General features: G+C 46.4%; 1 protein-coding gene across 1 annotated transcript in view; it reads right to left on the bottom strand.

The window, feature by feature from the left end:
- The window catches only part of RASGRP1 (RAS guanyl releasing protein 1), a 76,157-nt gene that overhangs the window by 23,066 nt on the left and 31,161 nt on the right, over positions 1–21,930 (bottom strand). The window contains exons 3-6 of the mRNA XM_077764376.1: positions 11,305–11,410; positions 5,463–5,525; positions 4,401–4,532; positions 2,037–2,190 (exon numbers count right to left, since the gene is read on the bottom strand). Of these exons, the coding sequence (XP_077620502.1) occupies positions 2,037–2,190; positions 4,401–4,532; positions 5,463–5,525; positions 11,305–11,410 (455 nt within the window). The remainder of the gene's footprint in view (positions 1–2,036; positions 2,191–4,400; positions 4,533–5,462; positions 5,526–11,304; positions 11,411–21,930) is intronic.

The raw sequence follows: 21,930 nt of genomic DNA, 5'->3' as shown, positions 1-21,930 counted from the left end.
AGTTGTTACTTCAGTATACGAACCTCAGTCCTGCCTGATGTGTAAGCAGTACACTGATGAGAAAAACTAACCTTAATCAAATACATGCAAATTAACCGAGCCCCATTTTGCTGTGCTGTGATTGCTGATGGGTGGAAAAATAGGAGCTGACTAAAAGTATTCAAGGTGGACACATAAGCTGGGGCGCCTGGGTGGCTCAGCCAGTTAAGTGTCTGACTCTTGGTTTTGGCTCAGGTCATGATCTCACAGTTTGTGAGTCTGAGTCCTGCATGGCCCTCTGCGCTGAGAGCTGTGGGGCCTGCTTGGGATTCTCTCTCTACCGGTCTCTCTCTGCCCCTCTCCCCACCCCCAAGGGCTGCTCCTCCCCCTTTCAAAATAAATAAACATGAAAAAAAAGGACACATAAGCAATCTTACTGGTTCTGAAAGTTCCCATGACTCATTCCAGTGACTACATTCATATACCCTTCCCACTTTATAACACCGAATCCACTTATTTTTTAGTACAATTAGTACTGTAATAAGTACTATCATAAGCAGAAAATAGCAAATGCCACTCAGTTCACAGCAGACTGAAATTTCCCTCCACCTCTATGTTGGAGGAACACTATTGTTGGGAAAACTGCTTAGAAGTGTGTACCTTAGCGAACCCAAGTCCTCTTCTGGGGAGGCATCTTGCCACCCCAAAGAAATGAAAATTTAAATGGATGCTTTCATTTGCAAAGAGAACTTGGTCTCAGCTCTGGCAGAGCTCTCGCTCAGAGTCCCGGTTCAACGCGTTTTCTTCCTTCTGCCTCCTGGGGTCTGAGACAGGAGTGCAGGAGCTACTGCGCCAGCTGGGGCCGGGCACAGCTCAGATTCCCCGTGTGATAAGTGGCTCCTTTCAACGTCCCTCCCTGTGACACAGGACGCACTGCCAAATGGAAACCCCAGGGGGAGCTCCCCAGTCGGGGCCTGGGGGTCTCTGGTCGGGGGGTGCCACTGAATCAGTGCTTGGAGGCTTATTTCCACATGGGACCTGGGGCAGGTGGCTGGCTGAATGGCCTCACGGCTGTGTGAAAACAGGATCATGTCAGCATCATGGGAGAAAAGATGAAGTAGCCTCCTTAACCTGCTTCGTAGTTCTCCTTCCAGACACAAGCAGGCTCAATAAATTGGTGCTGAGTGACAAAGAGGCATGTGGCCCCAGCCCCAGCTCTGACTCTAACAGGCCGAGGGACTTTGTGTAGGCCACTTTATGAGCAGCCCCCGTCCCCTCATCTGGGGACCACAGTTCATTCTAAGAAATACGTGCAGCAACTAGGTACTCTGTTTTTAGAGCGAAGCTGAAGACTGTCTTCTGGTAGGGGTGGACACAGAGTGGACTAAGGGTGTCACGTCTCAGGAAAGCATATTGGCCAGCGAGGGTCGGTTGGCATCGGACATGCTGACAAGTTCTCTTGTACAGAATCAGCATTCTTTGCTATCACATATGGAGTTTTAAGGAGCAAGGTTTGGGCCAGCATGGTTAATCTCTAGAATCATGGGGGACTGACTGCTGGGCCTGTCAGCACTCTTTCAAGAACTGAGGTATATTCTGGGCTAGACCATTAGCATCTACTTTATTTTAGGATTTCCCAGAGCCATTCAAAGCCTATCCTGGAACAAAACTCTGAGAGGACATATCCTAATTTTTTTTAAGGAAAAATAAAATTCTGGAAGCCTAATGGTCATCAAGGGTAAGAGAGGTAGGTGTGTGTGTGTGTACACTTGTGTATGTATGTGTACAGGGTATTCCCTGTGCCCACAGAAATGTCACTCGAGTGGTGGGGTGGCATGGAAGACGGGAGGTGGGGAACACAGCAGAGAAACAGAAGTATCCAGTGTACTTATTTTCTAGGCTCTGTACAGAGTCTGATGGGAAAGCCTGAGCTCTGGGACAAGGGGGCGGGGTTGGGGGGGAGCTCCAGGGTTAGAATGTAGATGGGCTGTTGAATTGCTCTGCTTATTTTCTGAAACAGCGCAGGGAAGTTTCCCTCCGACCCCTTGGGTACATACGGATATCCTCCGGAAGGACTTGAATTCAAGGTAGGTGAGGTGCTCGGATAGCTCTTCTGGTTCTAGGTGGTCGAAGAGCAGGGAGACTTTACGCTTCTTGCTGGTGTTTGATTTTATCCTTTGAGTCAGTTTCCTGGACCAGTCACGGGCATTGCTTTTTTGGGTAAACATGAATGGGAGAAGACGGGGAAAAAGAGTAAGAATTATTTTTTAATTAACAAGACTATACAAAGCACCATTAGCTAAGTGTCCTCGACCAAAGAAAGCATGAACACTTTCCTCAAATCAATTTTTTTCCCCCTAGGGCACCAAAGAGGAAAGCCTTGCTGGTTTTCAATGAACCCTCTAAGCATGTCATGGGAACTGGGTGGAATGCGTCTAAGGCCATGGGAAAGACAGTCTCGGGCATCGGTCAGAGTTTCCTGGCCTTTGGTCCTTGCTCTCCTTTGTCCCCTGGCATGTCTGCTGTCTCCATGCCTGCCATGCGTCCCTTCGTTCTCCTGAGGGTGATGAGGACTCGGGTTGGCGATCCCAAGGCAGCAGGGCAGCAGAACCATAGGGATGAGAGAGGACGTGCCTCAGGGATCACGTGCAGGACCGCGTGGCCACTCTGAGCAGACCTGTGGCATTTCCCTCAGACATTCCCGACCACCGAAATGACCAAGGAAGCTCAGCTAACCCTAGAGCGCTCCCCCATGCTCCCCACATTTTCTTAAAACGGATCTGTGTGCTTCTTAGGTTCAATTCCCCTCATTAAGGAAGCAGAAGGAAGCAGCCGCATTTTGAGAGGTAGCAGGGTGCAGATGTGTGTTTCCCCAACTGCTATTCAGGAGCGCCTTGTCTCATGACAAAGGGTTCTGTGCCCAAATAAGGCTGGGAAATGCTACAAATTCTGTAGCCCCATTGGCTAACAAACACAAGGGAGACAGACTGCACAAGGGGAGCCCCGCTCGCTGCTTCTCAAGCAGATCTGGTGAGGCGATATCCCACCGACTGCTTCTTGAAGAACCTACTGTGGGAAACCCTGGTAGGAAGAAGTCAGCTAGGACATACTGGGCCGAAGAGACGGGGGTGTGAGAACTGCCCTGTGCCCCTGGTTCTCTAACTTCAAAATGAGAACACTGTTACTTTGAAATTTTATTTTATATATTAAACAAAATTTTTTTTTTAATTTCAGAGAGAGAGAGAGCGAGCGTGAGCAGGGGAAGGTCAGGGAGAGAGGGAGATACAGACTCTGAATCAGGATCCAGGCTCTGAGCTGTCAGCACAGAGCCTGACACGGGGCTTGAACCCACAAATCAGGAGATCATGACCTGAGCTGAAGTCGGACGCTTAACTGACTGAGCCACCCAGGAGCCCCTTTATATTTTTAAAATAAGTTTTAAGTTTTATTTATTTTTGAGAGAGAGAGAGACCGAGAGAGAGTGTATGAGTGGGGCGGGAGCAGAGAGGGAGAGAGACAGATCTGAAGCAGTGGGGCTTGGACCCAGAGACTGAGATTGTCTGAGCCGAAGTCAGACACTTAAGTGACTGAACCCCCCAGACGCCCCACTTTGAAATTTTATCTTTCAAGTTGTAAATTCTATGCAGAGAAGTACAGAGAATCCAAACTGGCTTACGGAAGGAATCACAGAAGGTAATTCTGAAGTCACTTCTGTGTGGCTATGGGACAGCGTGTCGCCAGGGCTGTTTACCCGGGAAATTTCCCGGGAAATTTGGATCAAATGATCTCCAGAATATGCCTCAGTCCTAGAATTCTATATCCCAGGGATGTGGAGTATTCCAAAATAAAGTGGCCACCTTGAGGAAACCTAGCCCGCGGTGTGCATGCGCACTGTCCTCTCCCTGACTTAGGGAAGGCTCTCATGGTTCCAGAGTGGGCCAGTCTCACAGGTAAGAAATCCAAGGAAAGATCTGAAATATCCCTGCGAGCCTTCCCATCTCGGCAAGTTTAAGCATAGGTCATGGACGCCCATCCAGGTTAGAAACCCTCTCCTCAATGCATCTTCCCCTGTCCCTTCCCCACTGACAAGAGCCTGCGCCTGAGGCATTTGCTGCTGAGGAAGTTTAGGCAGGTGATTTCAGCTTCTCAGGCTCTGGATACAGTTTGGTCAATATCTTGCTACCCGATTTCTTTTTCACTGGGACATTTTTTTTTTCTCCTGCTCTTGGATATTAATCACTTAAAACTTTGTCACTGGGGGCATCTCTGCTTTCCTGTTAAGCGTCAGTCTTTTCACTTTTCAGATTGTCAGACGCAGTCTGAGCCTGTGTAGGGGCTTCTCTGAGCGGGGAAGAAGCAGCCGTCAGAGGTAGCGCAGGAGGGAGGTGGTGTGGTAACTTCAGCCAGAACGGGACACTCACATCTGGGTCGTGTCAATCAGGCGGCAGTGTATCTCCTCCCCATTAGCCTTCACCAGTTCCTGGAACTCCTCCATAGTGTGTGTCAGGCTGGCGTCCATTTTAAACATGATCCAGAATTCTGTGATCCAGTACCTGCAAGGTGGGAGTTAAACAACAAAAACTAGAAACAATCCAAAACCTGCAGCCAAGGACTCATGCTTTGGTGGGTTCTTCCTCAAGAGGAATCAGGGAAAGGTACAGGCTGGCTTGCCCTTCTATATGCCTGGGACTATAGACTATATATTCTATATACAGAATACAAGGGGGTGGGGGATGGAAAGAAAACCGCCTGCTGGCAGTCCTCTGTGATAGGAGGAATGAATCCTAACAGAAAAAGCCAGGTCAAAGATTTAGGCACAAGCATGTGTATCAGAGATAATTATAAGGAGGCACAGCTGTGTCTGAAGATGGGGGAGTGCATCTTTAAGTTACACTCTGTCAGATTTTAGAATATCATGTGGCCATTAAAAATATGGTCTACAGCAAGTTTTTAATGACTGAAGAGGATTCCTCTGATTTAAAGTTAAGTGAAAAATACAGGACACAAAATTCTCTATGTAGTTTGACCTCAGCTATGTTAAAAAAAAAATCTGCTTAGAAAAAGGACAGGAAATATTCCAAAATGGGTGGCGGTCTATGAATAACTATTACTACAGTTAGACTCTTTTCTGTCTTTTTAAAATGCTCTAATAAGATCTGTGCTACTTTTATAATTAGGAGTAAAAATGAGAAAATGAAGAGATCCTTCCTTAATTCTGTATCTCTTCCTACTGTCATTTAATATCAACATGCTATAAGACTGAAGGAAAGGCTGGTCTGAAATAGTAAAGCTCAGGCACGCTAGAAAAACACTGCTCTGAAAAGGAGTCTCCAGCATGCAGCACTGCCCTTTACAGTGTGCCCAGAGTGGGTGTATGCACAGGATGGGATAGATGGGGAGCAAGAGGAAGGAACTAACACCCCGTGCTTCAGGCTGTCATTTCACCTCATTCCACAAGTCCCAACTGCACCCAGAAATGTTACCTTACAAAATAGCAGATCTTTAGGCAAAGCCCTGGCGAGTTCTTGGCCAAGGCATCCTTATAGGTGGGGCTGTGGTTAAGGGAAATAGAGGCCTCTGTTACAGAAACCACACAATTTCTTATCTTTGGAATTATTTGCCAAAACTACNAAATGTGTTGTTCTCCTTCTGGCCATAGGATAAAAATCAATTTGATGTGTGCATCTGTCTGCGTATTATCACCCTGAAAGGGTGACAGTGGTGACCTTCTATGCAGCCCACACTGACATGGCTTATGGAAAGAGGTCCCAACATCTCCTTTGCAGAAGGAGAAGTAGGAAGCCAACAGTGTGGAGAGGTCCCAGCACAGGTGGCCTCTATGAAGTGAAGAAGGGGCAAATGACCTCTGCTCATATCCAGGAGATGAGGGGTCCCATTGAAACAACTTAAAAAGAGGAGACCTTTCTTCTCTGTTTCCGGTAATGGATAAACAATTTGTGCTGTCAATTAGAAGGGAAATGAATATTCAGACATACTGTCATGATCATTAAGAGTAGTAATGTCAAAAATGGTAACATATGCCTAAGGGGCTCAGTAGATGGACCTTGTAAGCTGTGAAGGCAAGTCAGACAAAGCCATGTGAACGATCCAAAATATAATCAGAGATCATGGTTAAGGATCCATGGCATTTGGAACATTCCATGCAAAGGTTGCCATCCTAAGGATATGAAAGAATAGGGAGATCCGATTAAGTTTGCAGATCTTTAGAAATATGTGGAAAGAATATTTCTTTTATGAGCCAGAGAAGTGCAAAATCCAATCCAATGGTGAACCCGGGTGGGTCTATCATCTTTGGTCAACAGACTAAGGAAGCAAGCTATGTGCACTGTACGCGCCACGAGGCGATGCCTTCTTTCCCCTTTAAAAACTCTGCCATCGTAACTGCAATATAGGGTTCAGTGATTCCCAGTTGGGCCCCTGGGAAGAGTCCCGTGAGTGAGCTGGCAGAGATCTCAATGGGAGGGCAGTGGTCTTCCTTTAGTGGGCACGTGTATTCTAAATCTCTGGAAAATTTCCAGGTAAATACAGAAAAGGAAAAGTCCACATCTTAGGATTAGTGTTTTTTTTTCTTTCTTTTTTTTTTTTTTTTGATTAGGAAGGAATCTGAGCATTTGGGGCTTTTATCTCCCTATAATGTTTAAGAGCACAGTAGAAGGAGAGTCTTGAAACTTTGATGTGGAATATATAATTAAGTGCTTTAGACGTGTGCTTTTAAATTGAAATCTTGCTAAGTTTAATCATAGTTTTGGAACTTCTAAAATAATGGTAACTGTTTATAACTCCAATATACTAGTTATAAAAACCATTTAGAATTCAGGAAGGCATCTGACGTATTTAAAAATAATCCAAAATTTAAAATTCATAATTGTAGTTTAAAATCATTGGAAGTACTTAGTTAATTACCATTATTCAAATTAACCAAACATTTTTCAAGGTCCCTTAAAAATGCTTGCTGAAACATGTCGGGCTTATAGAAAGAATAATATCTGCAAACTAAACCTGAATCCCAAAAAAGAAGAGCTACAGTTGTAAAACATGTACTTTTAGTAAAATGACTTTAATTTAAAAACTAAGTTTTAATAGATTTACTGCCTATAAAATCTGTCCTCAGAAGTACCAAAACAAAAACAAAACAGAAAAACCCACATGGCTAACAACACAGATAATAAAAATAATTCCAGCCAACGAGCAAACTACATGAAATATAAGGCTCTGATACCTGCCCTTTGTGGGGCCTAGAAGTGAAGAGTGAACACAAGACGACTTCACATTTCTCAGGCTGCACTGCTGAGGAAATGCCTGCCTTCGGTGCCAGGAGATTCAAGCACGAGGCACATTCTAGAGAAATAGGTCTCAGGTTCTTTACTTCTATTACTTGATGTACTAGTTGAAATTTTTATTTGTCTTCCTTTCTAATGAGGAAGGCATGGAACACAAACTTCTCTTTTAAAACAACCAAGTGGATCTATCAACATGGTGCCCTTTACTGTGGACCTCTCTTCCTCCCAGTCCCTCCTGCTCCCTCCCTGTGACCATCCATCCCTGCGGGATCAGGGCCACGTGCAGGTCAGGACCTGTGTGAGCCGGTCAGTGTGCACGCGGCGCTCACGTGCAGGGGGCAGGCAGGCAGGATGCCCACCCTAAGGACACAACCGCCCTGCTCATCAGAGCCTCTGAGCCATAGCGAAGGCAGCCCTGCCTGACGTGAGGCAGGGCTTTCTCCCTTCAGGAGAGGAAGGAAAGGCCCAGCACATGCAGGCCAGTAGAAGAGACTCAGGGGTCTGCCTCGCAAGGGTTAAGGTCATTGTTTGCTGGAAGCTTCAGGCTCCACATATTTTCCTTCTCTTCGCAGCTGGTACCGTGACTTTATGAAGTACAGTCCAGTTCTGACTGTACTTTTCAGGCATTTGAACCATTCAAAGCATGTTTTAAAATCTCCCTCTCTTTTAACAGTGAAAAATCAGGGAACATCAGGAAACCTTGAGCTTATTTAACTAATAATTCTATTACTCCCAGGTTAGAAAACAGAGATACACGCATGAAGAGAAAATCGTTCTGCCTCCAGTGTTTAACCTGGGTTTCAATGGTTGGCAGCCTTATTTCATATTCCCTTCTTAGAATCTCTTCCTCCACCCCAGACCTGAGTAAAGCCTGAATTTCTCACCTAAAAGTCCCAATATAGAAAGAGTACCCAAGGCTTTGCACTAATAGTAAGGCAACGTTTATTGTGTCCTATCATGAGACAGCCTCTGAGTTAAGATCTAAAGAAACAAAGACGGGGTGCCTGGGTGGCTCAGTCAGTTAAGAGTCTGACTTCGGCTCAGGCCTAGATCTCACAGCTCGGGGGTTCAAAGCAGCTGTGCTGACAGCTCAGATCCTGGAGCCTGCTTTGGATTCTGTGCCTCCCTCTTTCTCTCTCTCTCTGCCCCTCCCCCGCTCACTCTGTGTCTCTCTCAAAAATAGACAAACATTACAATTTTTTTTTTAAGAAACAAAGATAAGTAAGCCTTGGTTCCTGATGTTGATGGACACACGAATGAGTGGGGGACACATGTAAATGGGTTAATTTATATATTTTTAATATTTTTTAAAAATATGTTTATATTTTTTCTTAAATTGACTTGTAGTTAAATTAATTTTTAGTACCTTTGCAACTTCCCACATTACTAACACAAACCAAGCTATAACAGCTAGACACAAAGTTTCTGCAATTTACTCGAAACAGTCATCTATAAAGATCAGAGCACATGTGTATCACATGGCATAACTCAGACTGAAGTCTTGGTGCATCAATTTATTCAGCTAACGGAATAGAAATACCTCATACTTCCTGCAGTCACGGATGGAAAGATTTTCAAGGCAGGCTACATCCAGACCAGAGAGGTGAGACACACTGACATAAGCGATACAAAACTAAAGTCACAGGAATTAGATTTTCAAAGCATTATTTAAAAACAAGATGTATCCATAAAAGGGGGGGGTGGTGTGGAAGGCTGAAAAGGTCAGGAACGACTTCACAGAGGGATCCTGAAAGAGTCTGCTAGGTGGTGAGGGCGGAGGGAAAGGCATCCCAGGCACAGGGGCTGTAAGAGGACCGGTTACACCTGGGGTACCGAGCAGTTCAGGGTTGGAGAGAAAGGGCTTCTGCGAGAGCTGCAGGGTGCAGCTGAATGGACACCCCGGCTCACACTGGGGACACCTTGTCCTGGAGGCTGAGGGGTGGGCAGGGGCTCTCCAGCAACGGCCTGCGTGATGTGCTCCTCAGGAAAGTAGTGTCCCAGGTGGCTCGGGAACTGGCACGTGCGGGAGAACGGCAGTCCAGGACGGAGAGGGGCCTCGGAGAGGAGACGCAAGCCCACACGGAGCCCCTGTTGTGGGGGATGGAGAGAAGAAAGCTGCGGAGAGTCACTTCTGAAGCAGAAGCCCTGGGACTGAGTAATGGACTCTGTAGGAGGCGAAAGGCAGGGAGGAATCAAGGAATCAAGTGTGCTTCTGATGTCTGTGGTTTGGGCGCCTGGATGGGCAATGACACCGTGCACTGAAACTGAAACTGAAAATGCAGGTGTCAGAGCAGAATTAATGGGCAGCAGCTGGGGACTGAAGGTGGTGAGAAAATGGATTAAGTCTTGAGCATATTAAGAGTCAAGCACTGGCAGGACAAACTAGTCCAGATAGTTTTTACAAAACAGTTCGGGTTAAAGAAACAGATTTTAAAGTTCACGGTACCGAGGGATGGAGGTGGAGAGCCAAGCGGGGAGTCACCCTGGGAAGGAGGTCGAGTGAGAAGTAAAGCAGGACGCTGTCCCCCTATTTAAGGGGCGCTCAGAGAAGGCACCAGGTGGGAAGTTGGAGGAGGGGCAGCCCAGGGGCAGGATAGCCAGGGGGACACCGCCGAGGAGCCCTGCGGCCGAGGGTTTGGAGAAGCCGAGTAAGTAAGGACAGCAAAGGGCTGGGCTCCGCCACCAGGAGGCCACTGGTGACATCAGAAGAAAGTCTGGGTGCAGGGGTGGGGGCCCCGGCTCAGTTAAGGAGTGGGAGTTGAGAGATTGGAGATAGTGAGTGCAGACTATTTTAAGACATTTGTGCATCAAATTTCTAACCCTAACAATGGAACGGAGGGAAGGCAAGGTTGCGAGTTTATTTTTAGGCTGGGGAGACTTGAATACGTTTTAGGCCGAGGGGAAGGTGCCACTGAGAAGGCAGAGGTGAAAGTGGAGGAAAGGGACAGCGGTGAGGGGTCAGACCTGTGGGCTGTGGGAGTGAGCAGGGGGAGGGGAGAGGGGTCTGCCCACCGTGGGGGCAGCCAGGGTCACAATTTAGTCCTTAGACAAACTGAGCAGTTTTTAAATCACCGAAATTGTTTGGAACTGCTGGTACAGGCAGTTAATAAAAAGTGGAAAGACTGTGAGTCAGCTATAGGATGGTTTAAAAATCCTCTGCAGACCAGACCCCCCCTCACGACCTGCACCTCCTATTCCAGAGACCTCTCCCAACACTCCGGCCTTGGAAGGCTGCTGGAAACCCCTCCTTTGAGCTGAGAGGTAAAGATTTATAAGTAGGGTTACAGAAGAGATTCAGTCTCTTCTGGTGGCTTTTATTTTCCTGTGTCCATGAGATGAAAAGGGAGGGGTGGGGGAGGAGTGAAGGGTCAGAAGAGCCACCCCTCGTGACTCAGTGCCAGGGACCCAGCCTTCTCACCCCACCTACAGCCCTTTCTCTCCGGGGCCACAGCTTACACTGTCACCTGCGAGGGGGAGAGGGTAGGCTCCTTTCTCCACCCTACTCACTTCACACCCCAGAAGAAGGTTAAAGCCCAGCCAGGTCTGCTGGGCCGAGAGCCACCTGTGTCTGAAGCAGAAGCACCGGCGGGCTCTCCAAAGACTGGGGTCACGAAGCTCTCTTCAGAACCCGGGGAAAACTGAAGAACTGGACTGGAGAGCCAGTTTCTCATTTGAGTCAGGGCTGCACCCCTGTCCGTTTGCACAGATGAATAGGGCTTCTAACCTACAGGACACGGAGCTTTACTAGCCAGACACGCTGAAGACCACTGTGTTTGCCTGTTGATTTGACTACTGCCACAGGAATCAGCATTGATACCATGGTCCCCACTCAATGGAAATGACACATACATGTGTGTGTGCACACAGACACACCGACACACTCTATACCTCTCAAAGGACATTTGGACCCATTTACCCCTCAGGGTTATTCCAAACCAATCAAACTGAAAGCATAGTTCAAATCTCAAGAGAACTTTCAAATGAATCCCACTTGCGGACCGTAAGTCACTGTGCGAAAGGATATAGGGTGATAACTTTTTGCAGCAGCTCAGCAGAGGAAATGATAATTCGGTGCATGGTCAGCATGACTTGCAAGAGTTGGTTACTCCGACACAGGTTTCCATCTGCATCTGAAAACATAAAGAGCAGCATCTCAGCAAGGCCCCAGGAGCAATGAGTCCCCTGCAGGACACGTGACAGCCCTCCATCACTTGAAGGTGGATGGCCGGAGAGGAGGTGCTCCACCCAGTGCTCTTCTCCTGTCTCGGGCACTGCGCACCCCTCCCTTCTCTGCTTCTTACCCTCCTGCTGCATTCCCCCTTCCCAAATTGTCCATTTTGATGTTCATTAATCACGCCACCTGAAAGATGAGAGGACCTTGGGAAAGGGATAAACTCTGAACTGTATACTTAAGTCTTTTGGAAGTAGAAGCAGATACAAGTTTTGTAGGGCCTGAAGTGCATATAATGGGAGGGGGTTCCTTTCTAGAGTCAAAGTGAAAAAATGCAGCCTTAACAGATTATAGTTAAACATATTATTTTTGGAAAATTTACAAGAACATGATGACATGAATGAATGACTAGGGCTCTCCCATAGCCTTGGGGGGTATTCATGCCACTGAGGGGCCCTGAAATACAAGCTTTCCTAGTTTTATGGCAACATGCCTCCGGATGAAAATAAAGGAGGAAGACTACGGGCAAACATTACATTTGGAGATTATGGGTGGGTTATACGTATCCATGATGGTTCATTTCAAAGATCGTGGTTAGCTAGGTTTTCCAAATCTCAGCAGGAACCAAATAATGAGATGCATTCTATACACTGCCACTGGGTATAAGTATTCCCATCGGAGTGGATTGCAAAATCTTTTCAACATTTATGGCATGAAGTGCTGGTTATGTGCTGCCAGATCTATTCTCTGTCCTTCACCCTGGATTGTATAACCCTTGCCAGCTTCCAGTTGGGTTCAGCCATGGGGAAGCATCAGCAAGAGATGGGAGGGGAGAGCACTCAGGGTTTTCTCTCTCATCCCCTCTCTACTTTGGTGCTATTTCTCAGACAGCAACTATTGGCCTCTTCAGTGAATGACCACACTGGCTGGCCACTCCCTCACAACTCCAGCTCTCACTGGATCTCACACTTTTCATCTCCCTGGACCCTGTGGCCCTAGGGGTTGGGGTTGGGGGGATGGGATAACTTCTGGTTGTTGACAGCCTGGATGCAGCATCCCTTAAGTCCACCCTCATCTCTGTAAGTAGTTCCTTCATTCGAGTGCTTTCATTTAAACAAACCATGTGGATTTGCTTCTCTGATGGGAACTTGAATGATTTAGGTCACAGTATCAGATGGAAGAATGGACGCAACCTGCCCTACCATTTCACAGCTCTTTAAAACACACTGTGCAAGAGGGGCTGTCATTTTCATTCTCTCCAATGGCACCACATGATAAATGAAGGACACAGTGCACCTGGGCTCAGGATTTACAAAGTCCTGGCTCGTCCTCAAATGATGACCAAAAGTCACGGTTCAGTCAGAAAACAGAAGTTAATGGACATGATCACTTACCTTCCCCTCACCAACCCCACTGATTCGTGCACTTGCTCTTGCCCTCACTGCCTGTCTTCCCATTTCCACGAGAGGACTTTCAGAGGCCAAGGCTTCCACTGTGCTCAGGATCTCCTCCATTCCCTAGGGTGATGATCCTGCTTTCGTCCACTTTCTCTTCTGTATTCTCAACTCCTCTCTTTCTCTCCTGCCTTACTATCCATGGCATTTAAACATGCCCTCTCATCTCCTATTTAAAACAAAATGAAACAAAATCTTAAGCTCTCACCACCTCTAAGACTTCTCCATTTCTCTGTTCCTCTTTGTAGCAGAACCTGTCATCAATTTCTCACCTGCTATTCATTTTCAACCATTCCATTTTGACTTTTATCTCTGTCCTCCCAGTAAATATTTTATTTTCAGGGTCACCAACCAGCTCTACATTGCCAAATCCAATAGTTTGTTTCTCAGGCTTCACGTTAACTTTAGGAGTCAAGTTGCATTCAACCCAACCCAACCCAACCCAACAACCCTCTCTTCTGGAACACTTGCTTCTTTTGGCTTCCACAATATCACACTATCTCAGCTTCTCTCTCACGCTCATCTTCTGTCTCCTCTTCCTCTGCTAAGCATTTAAATGTCACCACACTCTGTGGCTCAATCCTCCCACTTCTTTTCAAAACAATTTAAAATTTTTGAAACTTGTTAAATTTTAAATTGAAAAATTTAACTTTTTCCTAGGTGAACTCATCTAGTTCTATGGCGAAAATCCCATCTGTTGGCTGGTGACTGCCCAACTCTTATCTGAAGCCTGAGTACCTAACTAACATGTCCAATATCTTCCCTGGCAAAGCTACTCAGATGTCCAATTTCAAACTTAATTAACTCATCCCAACAAAACTCTTGACCTCTCTCTCTCTCCCCCCAGCCCATTCCTCTTCCTCTCAGGAAACGACACCACCAACCACCCTCAGTCACCCCAACAGGAAACCTAGGAGTCACCCTTAATTTGTCACTTTCCCTCACACCCAATCCATCAGCAGGTCTTCAATTCTACTTACAAAAGTTACCTCCAGCCAATCCATTTCTCTCCATCCTTGCCATCACACATTCTCGTTGTAGCCAGTACCACGAAGAGTGATATAAAAGACCCCCTACTTCCCCTGTTCCAATTTATTCTCCACACACACATCAAGAGTGAGCCCCTAAAACCCACAAACCAGGTCACGTGCTTCATTCACTTTCACAGACTGCATTACACTTGTAACAAAACACAAAATCCTTGCTGTGGCCAGTGAGGCTCCCTATGGTCTGGCCCTTTCTACCATCCCCCACCTCATTTCGTACCACATCACTCCCATCCATCCCTCTATTTACAGCTCAGACCTTCCAAGGTTATTCATACACCTCGTGGCCTTTGCATTTGATATTTCCTGCAAAGTGGTCTTTCCTCCCTTGACCTATTCTTGTCATTCAGGTCTCAGTTTCACCGTCACATCCCTGGAGAGGTCTTCCTTAAACTATCTAAGGTAGCCATTCCCCTGTCCAAGTTTCAGCAGAGCACTTACCATTCATTATTAGAGCACTTACCATTCATATACCTTTCTGTTTGTTATTTTCTGAGTCTCCACTAGAATATAAGCTTCATGGGACCTGAGCCCTGTTTTCCCCATGACCCTACTTCCAGGGCCCAGAACAGTGAGGCTACATCGCAGAGATTCATTAAACACTTGTTGAGTCAATATGAGTGAACTGTATCAAATAGGAGAACCCTTAACTTTTAATGTGGCTTTGGATATTCAGTTTGCTTTTGTCATTGGCTATTTCACTGATGAGATACATAATCCATATACTTATTTTCTCAAGGTTACAACATGACAAACTGGGGTGCCTGGACGGCTCCATCAGTTAAGCATCCAAATCTTGACTTTGGCTCAGGTCATGATCTCATGGTTCATGGGACTGAGCCCTGAGTCAGGCTGACGATGACACGGAGCCTGTTTGGGATTCTCTCTCTCCCTCTCTCTGCCCTTCCTCTGCTCACACTTTCTCTCCCTCTCTCTCAAAATAAATGAACTTAAAAAAAAACTTGGCAAATCATCTTTATGAAGTATTTAGTTAGGTTGGTTATAGTTCTGTTAATCTTTCATTAATTCTTCTCAATTTAGTGATACACGGTTAATATAATGTTGGGTATCTTCACCATGAGCATCTTTGCCACAAGCATTTCTGTCGCATAACTAATTGGCTATAAGGCCATTTTGTTGTACAAGATTAAAAAAAAAAACAGTGGAAAGTTTGGCTTCATCTCTCTTTCACATAGTACTCCCATTTTTACAGGCTATAAATCTCAGTCCTCATAATGGTCTATATACTGGCACCGAGTTTTGAACCCCTATTTTCTACCAAACTTTGTAATGTCTGCTAGTGGACATGCAACAATATGCCAAGAACATGTGACAGTAGAGAAGGCTTCAACAACGCAATACAAATCTCAGCTACAAGTATGCATCCTAGTATTTGGAAATGGGTACCTTTCTTAACGAAGGAAGAAATTTTAGCCATGAGACAAATCAAGCAAAAGAAAAAGAAGAAGGATAACTCTATGACTGAAAGACTTTGAAGACTATGCTTAGATATAATACACAGAGTATGGCCAATACATATTTTTTAATGTACTCAAATATTTTGCATTTTGCAATAGTGTTTTTAATTTTGTTACTCATTTGTCATGTTTTTAATGAATATCTGTCTTTTGCTTTTTTTGTGATTTTGCCTTTTATGGCAAAATTGTGTTTTAGCTGATTAGTTATGCAGTGAAAATGCTTGTGGTAAAAATGCTCACAGCAAGGGTGTTTATGCGGCAACTACGCGGAACTGGTTAGTTTTCCTCTCTCTCTCTTTTCTGGTTACCTTCTGTAATAGTTATCTCTTGCCACAAAAATTCCACATTACAAACCACCCCAACGCTCAGTGACTTTAAAAAGTAATCAATTGTTTTTTTTCTCCAGTGCCTGTGAAGTGGCTGGGGGTCGGCTGATAGAGGCTGGGCCTTGCTGGGGCCCTCTGTTCCACAGGCCCCCAGCTGCCTTGGACCAGTGGGCTAGTTGCATGTGTTCTTTCATGGTTACGGCAGGGCAACTGGAAATACTGAAGGCCTCTTAAGCCTCGGCTTGGACCTGGCATGCTGTCACTTCTGCCTTATTCTGCTGGCCAGAGCAAGTGACACTGCAGAGTGTCCAGTGAAGGAGCAGGGACCTTAAAGTTGCAAGAAATATATCACACAGAGAAGGTGAAAAATGGGGGCAGGGGCTAATAACGCAACCAGGTCTTACCACAGTTATGAGGGAGGGTAACTTCTCAATTCAGCATCGGACAATAGAGCTTTTATAATGCTGTTTTCCTCACCGGGGTAGTAGTATCACGTTCCAGATACTATGGTAAAAAGCAGGAGAACTGAAACGTATTTGTAGGGTATGCACTGGAATATTCCCAGGAGCCACAGACACAGTTGCAGGCTTTTCCAAGCGGACAGGCTTGCTATCTCCACTGTTCTTCGTGGCGGGCCAGCATGCTTCCACGCATGCTCATGTATTCGGGAAAGGGGCTTAGAAGTGTCTTGGGGGAGATCAAAACCAAGTGCCATATGGAAGGATTCGAGGAGCTAACTAGGTGTGCCACCGAGCAAACTAGAGGGATCCTAGGACTGTCTTCACAGATCTGGAGTACCGTTTGTGGGAGAAGGGTTAGATTTGTTCTCCGGGGCCACAAATGGCAGGACCAGAGAGGATGAACCAGAAGAGGATGAGAAAGAAAGAGGACTGAGCACCACAGGGAGCAGGAGCTGCGAGCCAACAGGACTGCCTGACAATGGAGGCATGCCATTGTCACAGGGACATCACAGGGACGGTGACGCGGTGGCTGCAGACGGACACTTAATTACATCACTGTAACAGGCTCAGCAGCTAGTATCTTTTGAAGTCCTACCAATACCAGGGGTTGTGCTAAGCACCTTCATGATGCTATTTCTAATTCTTAAAATAATTCAGCAGTGCTGGTATTGTTCAGATCTTATAGCTGAAGAAGTCAAAGTGTAGAAGATGAGGTAATCTGTTCTGGGTCAAAGAGACAAGCAAAGAGTTAGAATCTGCCTCCAGGTCTGTCTGATTCCAGAACTCCAGCTCTTTCCACTACACTCAGCTGCCCGCTGCACGGCCATTTGTTAGGACAGGGAATTCAAGTGTTAGATGAGTGGGCTGAAGGAGATGAGCTTTAAGGTCTCTTCCAGTGCTCATGGTGGAGTCTAAGAGATGCTCTGGGATACTGGGTTGGAATCAATGCACATTTGGAAGAAAAGCTTTTTACTCCCGGTAATTTCTGAAAAACTCTTATATGCCCTGGCTGATTGATAGTGATCATTAAAGTTGCCCTTCGGATAAGAAGGGGGGCTGTGCCCAAGATTTGAAACCATATTCACTCTCCACTTTCGCTTTGTACCCCCTCTGCCAGAGTTCCGCGAAGTTCCCCCACTGTGGCTCTGTGGGAGTGAGGGCTGGCAAATGGTAAGGCCAGGAGGGGATGACTCACTCGGCAAAGGGAGGCAGGAATGGGGTGAGGGAAGAAGAACTCTGTACCTACATCCAAAATCCCTTTCTTGGTTCTCCTGTTTCACCAGGACAATTTCTGCATGTTCACTTGCACTCCTTACCACCACATCTCCCCAGCGCACTCTTGGGCCTCCCTGCAACCTTTTTAGGGTGCATTCCCTTCCTGACTTCATCTCACAGAACAAGCACTTCTTCCTTTTTGAGGGGAAGTGCCTCCCATTGAAAGTCATATTTCTAAGTGGGTGGTCAACGGGAATTTACCTTCCAGACTGCAAGATTTAATTTTGATATTTTGATATAATTGCTGTAAGCTGATTTAAATATTTCAATGAATAATTTCATTTTGTTTGCATCTTTAGGCTTTAAAAAATGCAGGGTGTCATACTAAAAATTCTAATAAGTAAAATGTGCAATGCATAATAAAATGTGCATATTTTCTCAGTACCATCTGCTCCTCCTCACGCTTTAGGGGAGACTTCTTTAAAGGGTTGAAACCTCAGTGGGTACAAAATGTCAATCTTATATAATCTATCACTAGACTTGGGAAGTAATGCATGCTGCTAGGAAAGTATGCTAGTTAAAGACCCACCCAACCTGTGGAAAAAGAAAAGCCATGTGGTTTCTAGACAGTCATTTGTCTATGAACCAAAAATCCCATTTTCCATCATTAGACTCAGTGGTGGCAATGGCTATACTTTATGGAATCACAGAATTTCGGGGTGGAGAAGACCTCTGACATTTTCTACCCCAACCTTCTATCTCATGCATCGTTTCTTCCTAAAAGCATCACAGGTAAGTGGCTACCTAGCATCTACTTGTACATTTCCAGGGCAAGGATATGGCTCCCTACTTATTGCATACAGTGAGTTTTCATTCTACTTCAACTAAAAACATTTTTGATGCAATTAACCAATATTGGCGAGTAATCTACTCTGTGCAAGGTGCTGTCTTAGATCCCAAAGGAGAGCTGAGGAGCTCTAAGGAAGCCCCTTGTCATTTTTTTTAAAATTTTTTTTAAATTTAATTTTTTACAAATAGTTTATTGTCAAATTAGTTTCCACATAACACTCAGTGCTCATCCCCACAAGTGTCCTCCTCCATGCCCATCCCCCCCTCCCCCCCACATCCATCAGTCCTCAGTTTTTGTCAGCATTCAAGAGTCTCTCATGGTTTGCCTCTCTCCCTTTCCCCCACCATTTCCGCCCTTCTTCTCCCCCTTGTTCCTCCGTCAAGTTCCTCCTAATCCTCCTATACGTGCAAACATATGATATTTGTCCTTCTCTGCCTGACTTATTTCGCTCAGCATAACACCCTCAAGGTCCATCCATGTTGCTACACATGGCTAGATTTCATTGTTTCTCATTGCCATGTAGTATTCCATGGTATAGATAAACCACATCTTCTTGATCCATTCATCTGTTGATGGACACTTAGGCTCTTTCCATGTTTTAGCTATTGTGGAGAGTGCTGCTATGAAAGGAAGCCCCTTGTCATTAAGGAGTCCACAATCTAGTTGGGGAAAAAGGCATATACCCAAGACACATGATAATATCAGGCAATAAATATTAAGAGTGAAGCCCAGAGAGAGCACATGGAAGGATGCAAAGATCAGAGGAAGCAGAGACCCATCCTGTCCTGATGGTGCAGGAAGCAGCTTGATATCCATGGTGAAGTGACCCAGAACTTTGAAATTATTCAAGAGATCATCTGGTTCAGCCCTTTGCCCCTCAATAATTCTGTATACTCTTTTCTTCCTTTCTTTGGTTTAATCTTAAATAAGTCATTTGTCTCTGACAGCAATGAACTACTCCCTAATGATTAGCATCCCATAAGAGTAAACTTGAAGTCAGCTGCATTCCAGGCCCTGCTTCTTGCTGACCAGAGGTAAGGTGACATGCCTACACCGAAGTCCTGTCTGGGGATGAGACACGAATGACCTGTTGCAAGATGGACATAAAATATGGCCAACACCAGACAAACTCCAGAACAGAGTCTTTGCTTCCTCTTTGTTTTGGTTTCCATGGAAATCTCTTGACATGGAAGTCTCAGGTCCAAAGACAGAAGGTCAGAAATTGGCATATCACGGGTAGGCCAGCTGTCAGCATTGGGGGAATAACACAAAGTAACAGCTGTGTCAAACCCAGGGACCACAAAATGGTAATGGGAACACTATGGACAGAAAACCATGAAAGCAGAGCTGGATCCAGAGCCTAGAGCAAGGCGGAAGCTACTAATGGAGGTCAGTGTCTCCAGAAATGAGAAGACTGGATCCAGGGAGAAGGTGATAGACACGCACAGAATTCTGAAGTATAACACTTGATAAATGTTCTAAAGAGATAAAGTCTACTTGACATTCAATACTGTGTGGAGAGGGCACAAAAATCGGCAAGCTGAAAAAATAAGTTAATAGTTTGTCATCATTCCTGGTTTTGTTTTGCCTTTTGGTGCTAACAGCTGCCAGTGGGGGCAGCAAGTGCATGTGTAGGAAGAACAGGGTGATATATACCTTCACCTCTCACGGCTTCTACCACCTGCACAGCTTCAAACACATCTGGATACCACCTTGCTCTTGCTCTGGGCCCCAGCCCCTCAAGCCTGGGGGCCGGAGAACAAGCAGGGCGAAGCAAGCGATCTGCTAGGACGAAGGCACACCTGACAGGTAAGTGTGAGAATCAGTGTGGCTGCTGCCAGAGATGCGCTGGTAGGAGGTTAAAGAACAGCTCTCCTGGGGGTGAGGGAGACCCTCATCTGTAGGGTTTGCAGACCCGGAAGTAATCTAAAGACTCCCATTATGGCCAATGCCAAGCTACTGAGGGTGGAGCTGGGGGGGAATGCTTGTGGTCCGCTCTGGCCAGAGGCACACTCCCGCAGCACAGCCGGGGTCAACACCATCGGTCTCACCCGGCGCCCTGCTATACTCCTCCCTGTCAGGTGCTCCTAAACCCACGTTACTGTCACCTCACTCCTCAGCTCATGCCTTCTGGGCCTTGCCTGGTAACAGATGGAGCACTTAATCCAGATCCAGAAGCTCCTCCAGTGTAGAAGGGTGAACCCTCGCAGAGATATCTACATCACAGCAGCAATTTCTTGATTAGTGCTCTAGCCCAAGACAAATGTTTTAATGTAAGGGGAGACTCTGGGAGAAGGAAGCTCCTAGTGCCTTGTAAATCCAGCCCTGATCTTACACCTTCTGGGATAACCTGGCATATCATACCCAGGCTGAAGGCATGGGGCCTGCCGCGTGGGAGTGAGGATGTAGGTCTGGTCAGAATGTTTGCTATTCTGCAGTCCAGGACAGTGTCCAGGAGCTCTGCGTATCTTGGTTACATCTGGCTTTTCATTAGTTTTGGTGGCCGAGGAATGCCACGACATGGACAATACGCAAGCCTCAACTGAACCATGACCTGCAACTTCAAACTTCTGCAACAAGCCTTTAAAAAGCAGAGTCTCACCCAAGTGGGGAAGAGGCTGGTCAGGCTCCCCTCTTTTTTCTGCTCCCACTCAACCCCAGGGGGTGATGACTCAGGCCAAGGTCAGGGACTCAGAGAAGTGGAAACCCTGGCTCATCAACCTCTACGATAAAGGGGATTTGGTGGAATCAGGCCTCTCTCGACTCCTGTCCCAGAGAGGCCAACCGGGGAGATGCCTGGTGAAGGGAAAGAATCTGTGCACCCTCCCTTCATTCTACCTACTTGCCATTCTNGGGGGAGGGGAAGGCAGGCATTTCAAATGGCACAGCATCTAGATACATGCATGTGTGTACACACACACACACACACACACACACACCGCCCGCGCCATCCNATTTCAAATGGCACAGCATCTAGATACATGCATGTGTGTACACACACACACACACACACACACACACACACACCGCCCACGCCATCCCTGAAGCCAGTGGAGAACCACGCTGGTCTCCCCAGATGACAACCCCTGATAGCAGCAATACTTTGTTTTCGTAGCACTTAGGTTCCACATACAGAATCACCTGTGTGGAACGTGGGAGTTTCACAAGTCTGTGCTGTCCAGGGACTGCTGGCTCAGTTCTAAAGATGAAGAAACATGCCTTGGCCATGGTCACAGGTCTGATGGGTGGAGGCTCCTGGACAGAAATGGTCCTCTGGGCCCCAGGCCCCCCAGCCCAGGGCTCTTGCCTTGGCACCAGTCTTTCCTCAGGGACTAGGGGAATGGGATGAAGACTGGTTACACCGGGAAGAGCTCGAGCTTTCAGCCACCCATGCTACCAGGCTAACTCCTTTACCCACAGCCCCACTTCTGTTTCTCTGCCCAAGAAGCCCTGCACCCATACAGACCAGCCTCCTCGCTACAATCATGACACATTCTCTAACAATCACCCTGGAGATCCTAACACTTAAACCTACCACTTTTCGTGGTATCAACACAAGGTGGCTGTTGCTGGCACCATTTAGCTACCAGAACCCAGAACGCCTGGTGAGCCAGGGGCCGTGTGGGTGGAGAAGCCAAGGCCTCCCCCC

The sequence above is a fragment of the Crocuta crocuta genome, unplaced genomic scaffold (assembly GCF_008692635.1).
Source record: "Crocuta crocuta isolate KB4526 unplaced genomic scaffold, BGI_CrCroc_1.0 scaffold102, whole genome shotgun sequence".
Lineage (NCBI taxonomy): Eukaryota > Metazoa > Chordata > Mammalia > Carnivora > Hyaenidae > Crocuta > Crocuta crocuta.
This window is presented reverse-complemented; position numbering and strand designations above follow the sequence as displayed.